The sequence below is a fragment of the Hordeum vulgare genome, chromosome 3H (assembly GCF_904849725.1).
Source record: "Hordeum vulgare subsp. vulgare chromosome 3H, MorexV3_pseudomolecules_assembly, whole genome shotgun sequence".
NCBI classification, from domain to species: domain Eukaryota; kingdom Viridiplantae; phylum Streptophyta; class Magnoliopsida; order Poales; family Poaceae; genus Hordeum; species Hordeum vulgare.
This window is the reverse complement of record NC_058520.1, coordinates 20,104,718-20,111,535: the sequence shown is the minus strand read 5'-3', so window position 1 is coordinate 20,111,535 and position 6,818 is coordinate 20,104,718. Positions and strand designations below refer to the sequence as shown.

The window sequence follows — 6,818 nt, the reverse complement described above, 5'->3', positions numbered from 1 at the left end:
TACACATTTATTTACACTACTTGACCTCAGTTTAGTGAAGGCAGGCAGGCAAACGTTAGGCCTTGACGCACAATGCACATGTTGCAGTAAAGAGCGGCTAACAAACAGTGCGGTTCACAAGCGTCTCCACAGAGCATAATTATTTCTTCAGAAATAGCACAACACTACTCAAGGAAGTATATTCTATCTGAAGCCCTACCCAGGTTTTCAGCTCTAGCATCACCCGGTCGTTTCCACGCTGCCAAAAAAGCGATCTAAAACACGACGATAAGCATGCACATACACATTGTCATCGTATACTAAACACGGAGCAGTTTTGAGTTCCGAAGCCCCAAAGGTCTCAGGACAGGATGTGCAAAGCACATTGGCTCGTCTCTTATGATAGGATCATAGCTTGTACTCTCTACAGCTTGACGAAATCCTTGAGCTTGTTGAGCCAAAACAGGTACTCCCTGCTGTCCTTGTTGATCATGTACTCGTGCAGGAAGTTTGTCGTCATGGGCGTGATCCCGCGCAGCTCCAGGTACTTGTGGAATGCCCTCTGCAGGTTCTCGTCGAGGTCACTGCACGAGAGAGATCAAAGACCAAGCATATACAACATCAGCAAGCAGCAACGCATAAGTGTGTTCAGTTACCCAGGAAATTGAAATGGCCAAGCTATGGTTTGTGTTCTTACTTGAAGTCAGGACCCTCGTATGCAATGTCCTCCTCTTCCAAGTTCGCAGAGGGCTGCTTCACGGACAAGGTATCAATGAGGATCTCGTCAGGATAGGCGGTGCAGGTGAACTCGAGGCTTGGGCCGCTGCTGCTCTTGGTGATGGTGACTGTGAGGGGAAGAGTGGATTTCGGGGGCTTCTCGCTGTCATCCTGATCATCGTCTTTCTCCTTGTCATCCTCGTCCTGGTCATGCTCCGGCTCGTCTCCAGTGACTAGGTTGGGCATGGAAACCAGAACCTCGATCTTCTCACCCTGGTAAGTTCTTGTAAGAGTGATGTCATTAAACCCCTTCTTGTCGGTGATTTTGAAAGGGAAGCTATCTGGGACCTCCTCAACCTGCTTAATAAGACGGAAAAGGTGAGACTCTGCACACCAACTCAACACTACTAAAATGAACACCAAACTTGCTCACAGTAAAGCTAAGCTGAATGTAAAAAATAGTGTCGCGGCAAAGATAAATAGGGCAACTCAATTCTTTCCAGTCCTCATGTTTTCTCTCCCGAAATGTTAATTATGGATTAGATACCAAGCCAGAACAAATTGCTTTAATTCCTACACCTTTGAGAATGCCTTGAAGATTACATTGCTGAACCGTGATAACTCAACTCTTTTCCAACACTCATGTCTTCCCTCTAAATATGTCAATTCATGGATTAGATGCCAAGCCAGAACAAAACTGCTTGAATTCCTACACCTTCCAAAAGGCCTGGAAGATTACATTACTGAATCATAATAACTCTACGTAGCAAATAAAACAATTGCATTTCACACGCCGTCAGAACATCTACCTTCTGTCCTGCTACATCCAAAGAACCCAGGTAGGTTTCTCAAATACTCCTTCTGTACCTAAATACTGGTAGTTGGGGAGAACTACTAGTTAAGGTATATGTAAATCTTCTGTCCTACTACAGAGGGAGTATGAGTTAAGGTATAAGTAAATCTTTGCAATATTTAGTTGGTATGTTAGCAACTACGATCTGTACGGGTTCGATCTCACTCCAGCCAGCTAGAAATACTCAAGCATGACTGGAAAAGCATATATTCTTTTATGTTGGAACCTTATACTCAACATTCAACACTAAGTTGAAAAAAAACGTAAAGCAATATGATAATATAAATAAATGCACCTAATGAATTTAGTATCCATCAGTGAGCCTTGTCAAAACGGATTATTTGACGCATAAAACTCAACTCAGTGCATGAGTTGTGCAGTTAAAAGGCAAGCAACCAGTGTGCCTTGCCATAGTAGGAAAAAGACAGAGGAACATGCAAATAATTGAACAGTTTATCATAGCAGCGGAACACTGATGGTCTGGTATGGCAAGCATGCAAGCTTTAAAGTGCCAAGAAACATTATAGCTGTGAAAAGAGCAGAGTCCAGCCAAACATATCACAGAAACTGCAACGACATACAACCTAGGCGGCACAAAACAAGTAACGAAACCTCCACCATGAACAGGGCCATACTATAGCATTAAGAGTTCAAGACTGTAGTAAGAAAGAACCAATTCCCAAAACGCTAAATTACTCATTGGTACAAGGCACATGCAAATCCTCATGCAATATTACATAAAAGAAAAATAATTATGCAAGAAGTGTTGTTTAGATTCGCAAAAAAAAGTGTTGTTTAAAAAAACTAGACACTCTTTGCTGTAGTCTATCGACTACTACGCATGGATTACGAGTCAAAGGACTAGTCAATACTCCCTCCGGTCCTTTTTACTCCGCGTATTAGATTTCGGTCAAGTCAAACTTTGCAAAGTTTGACCAAATTTATATTAAAAAATATCAATATCTACAATACCAAATATATACACTATGAAACTACATTTCATAAAGAATCTAACAATATTGATTTGGCATGGTGAATGTTGATAATTTTTTCTATAAGTTTGGTCAAAGTAGAGATGCTTTGACTTCGGACAAAACTTATATGCAAACTAAAAGGGACCGGAGGGAGTACTAGTCTATGAGTCGCAACTCCAGGGCTGACTACACTTCAGTGTCTGACTTGTCGCGATTAGTCTATAAGTCTCAACCTCGGAACGACTCGTCAACTTGTAAACCTTGAGTATATATCAACTGCAGAATCACCAACAATGAAAGTCAACCAATGGTACCATGAAAAGGATTTCACATGGACAGCAAGGAACCGACAGAAGCGAACATAGCCTAATTTAGTGAAGAAAACCCTCAGGTTGTAGTAGCAGATACTACTCTGAAATTCGAATTACACTATCAAATGGAGCAAGATATGGGCATGACCAGAGTAATGTAACTGCCAAATCACCTAAGAGGAATCCCTCCCTATCGAATGGGGAATATCAATATCTGACACCATTTCCAGTCCTACCGCGGCAGGCTAACACTAACACTAACCGAAATCTCAACTGCCCCACGGCGACAGATTACCCAATCAATTCCCTCCGGGAACATCAGACCGCAACCACACCGAAGAAGGGATTCGGGCCACAAGCCGGCGACAGATCGAAATTAACAGCAACGCCGCTAAAAAAGGTTTCGGGGAGCGGGCGGACGAACCCGGTCGTGGTCGTCGCAGTCCTCGGCGAACTTGATCTCGGCCTTGACGACGCGGAGGAGCTCGTCGTCGGAGCTCGGCTTCAGCGCGGTCGCCGAGGAGAAGGGCATCGGGCGGGCCGCCGCGGCGGCCAGGGGGCGGAGCAGGGCCTGGCCACGGGTGGCCGCGCCGCGGGAGGCGGAGGCGCGGAGGAGGGGGAGCGAGGAGGAGGCAGCGCGGCGGGCGGCGGCGAAGAGGGCCATGGCTGGCGGCGGCGGCGGCGGTTTAGGGTTTTCGTGGTCGAGGGGTTTGGGGCTGGGGAGGGGGTGGGGCGGGGTTTATAGGTCATTCGACTATACTAATAAGAAAAGAAAAGAAAAAAACAGTCTATTCGAAAATGCTGAATGGAGCTCGAGCTCCATAAGACCAAATTTCGAAAAATTCGAAAATCATACTTTTATTTTTCAAAAAAAGAAAAGAAAACACACACATATATGCTAGAGAGATAAATCATATGTGTGTAAATTGTTATGATGAAATACGTTAAGACGAGAGCTGTGCAAGAAAAACTATTATGTGGCTTTTTAGCACATGCACTATTTATCAAAGTCTATGAGTTTGTTTTTCTGTGCAGCTCACGGTTCAATGTACTTGATCGTGGAATTTTACCATGTATACATTGCATCTTTGTATACGTTTTTTGTTGTTGTTGTTGTTTTCTAATTAAGAAGTTTAAATTTAGAAAAAAATTAAATAACCGGCTCCATAAAGGTCGTCCTTCCAAATGACCTACTCTCACTATCTTGGTTATTAAAACCTTTCAAATTAAAATCTAACAAAAAATTGTATTTTTATTGAAAAATATTTGAAACAATCCTTTGAATTCTTGATGATTAAAACTATTGTCGTCAAGAAAATTGACGAAGGGAAGGAAGTGTGATTGTACTATGTGCAAGTTCTTTGGGCGTAAGGTTCTTTGGAAGTGATTTAAGCGTTCCTTACCAATAGAATCAATGGTGGAAAACCTTATGAGAGAAATACCGTACAAGATTTTTGATTTTGATGGTCCAAACTTATTATCAAAATTGTCTGATACAAGTTTATAATGCCTTGGATTGTAAATCTTCGTGGTTAAACGGTATTGTGTTGTTTTTTAACTTCTTTTTAGCACGTATATGAATAAGAGAATGATCTCTTAGTGTCATAAAATCGTACTCCCTCCGTTCCTAAATACTATAAGTCTTTGTAGAGATTTTACTAGTGGACCACATACGGATGTATATAGACATATTTTAGAGTGTACATTCAATCATTTTGCTCCGTACGTAGACACATAGTGAAATCGCTTAAAAGACTTATATTTAGAAACGGAGGGAGTAATACATAGTAATGATTGGGACGTGATGTTTTTGCACCCGAGCTCATGTGAGCTCGGGTGAACAGTAAATTCAAAAACTATTATAAAAATGTTCAAAAAAATCTGATTTTTTTGTCAAACTTTGACAAATGTTCTAAGTGCTCGTCAAATTTCATCATGAAATCACATTTTTGAAAGTCATTGCAAAAAAAAAATCAAAACTCTGAAAATGCTATTTTCAAAAGCATTTTGTAACACTAAATTTGTTTTTTTGCCACGACTTCAAAAAATGTAATTTTGTATTGAAATTTTGCAAGCTACTAAAACATTTATCAAAGTTTGCTGTAAAAAAATTTAGATTTTTTAAACATTTTTAAATATTTTATGAATTTACTGTTCACCCGTGCTCATTTGAGCTCGGGTGTAGAATATCACTTTCCATAATGATTGCATCTTTGTCTTTTAACATTCCTAGCATCATGCATCTTCAAACATGAACCAAGTATGGAGGGACACGCAATGACACGAAAACCTTATTATTTTGCCGGAGTTTGTGAGAAATTGTATCATGACAAGTGAAAAAGTTTGGTTTTTCCGCCAACAAAAGTGGGAGCAAGGCTACTAAGATAAACACTACAAAAAGCTATTTTTTAACTGCAAGAGACCTTGATCAAAAGGGATACCTACAAAATTTGTCTGATTTGCTACGCAGCCGAGTGGGTGGCGGCGGTCTATACACTTGCTTACAAGTCAGCAAGGAGAAAAAAACAAAGTGAACCTTTCAATTCAATAAAAGTGAATTATGTACATTTGTGCTACTTTACATATCCTTTCTTTTGGATAAGAGATAAGTATGTTTTGGTCCCTCAAGTTTACCAAAAGTTCATATTTGGCACCTCCAGAAATTTTGGGCTACATTTAGTCCCTCATGTCTCAAAATTGGATAACTTTCGTCCAAAACCGGGGCAAGGTGGGGTATTGCGGCTGGCGTGTCACTGGTCTTCGCACATGGCACGCGACGATGCACGGGGGCACGTGGGAGCAATAGAAAGAACTCCACTGCATGCGAGCTGACTGGAGAAGCGACGCGTCTCAGGGTGCAAGTGTAGATGCTCGAGATGGTTGGGAAGCAGGGTTGCGGAGAGTTTGTGTGGCAGTGATGGGTTGCGCTCAGTGTGAATGGGCTAGAGGGCACCGAAGATCCCGAGATGAGGGTCGAATGAATGAGGGACTCACCGTGAGCATGGTGGTGCATACAGAAAAGTCAAGGGAGCTTCGGAGTGAGGATGTCATCGACGGAGGCGGCTACCAAAGCACGGTGTTGACGCAGGGATGCTCAAGAACGAAAGGGGCGAGGTGGAGTATGATGGAGTTGTATGGAGGTGGCGAAGGACAAGGAAGGCGGTATGGGAACTTGTGATGCAGCGACGACCAGAAATCGTCCATCGCAAGAAGCGAGGAACAAAATGGGAGCGTCAGTAATGTAGGACTGATAACCCACAAGTATAGGTGATCGCGAGAGTCTTCATGCTTAGTATTTCACCCTAATTTATTGTTTTGACACAAGAAGAGCCAAAGAATATTTATTAGACTTGGCAGTTAAGTTGTCAATTTAACCACACCTGAAATATATCTCTACAACAAACACAGTGACAGTGATAGCAGCAATTTTGTAACAGTTGTAACAGTAGCAATGACACTAGTAACTTAGCAAGGTTCAATATGAGAAAAACGTAGGCACGTGGATCGGTGATGAGTAATGATTTACATGACATCGACCATGTAACAGTTACACACTAGGGCGATATGAAACTAGCTCAAATTCATCAAAGTAATGTAGGCATGTATTCTGTATGTAGTCATACGTGCTTTCGATAAGACCTTTCATGCCATATTTTGTCCGGAAACTAAGGGATATTAAGACCTCCTTTTAATAGAGAACCGAAACAGAGAATTAACACATGGGTGAATATATGAACTCCTCAAACTACAACAATAGTTGGAAAGAATCTCAATTATTGTCACCTTGGGGTATGAGGACCACGACACGTAATAGGTGATTACAACTTGCAAGATAGGATCCAAATCACTCTTATATTGATGAAAATATAATAGGTTCATATCTGAAATCGTGGCACTCGGGTTCTAGTAACAAGCATTAAGCATATCAAAGTCATACCAACATCAATATGAGAACATAATGGATACTAGGATCAGGTCCTATCA

At 41.6% G+C, this 6,818-nt stretch overlaps 1 protein-coding gene across 1 annotated transcript; it reads right to left on the bottom strand.

Moving 5' to 3' along the window:
* Nucleotides 1-108: 108 nt before the first annotated feature.
* Nucleotides 109-3,526, bottom strand: LOC123442634 (uncharacterized protein At2g39795, mitochondrial-like). The gene is made up of 3 exons (XM_045118737.1): nucleotides 3,259-3,526; nucleotides 677-1,053; nucleotides 109-563 (listed from the first exon to the last, which is right to left on the bottom strand). Exons 1-3 carry the CDS (start codon nucleotides 3,496-3,498, stop codon nucleotides 404-406), a joined length of 777 nt encoding a protein of 258 aa, XP_044974672.1. The 5' UTR covers nucleotides 3,499-3,526; the 3' UTR covers nucleotides 109-403.
* Nucleotides 3,527-6,818: the final 3,292 nt, after the last annotated feature.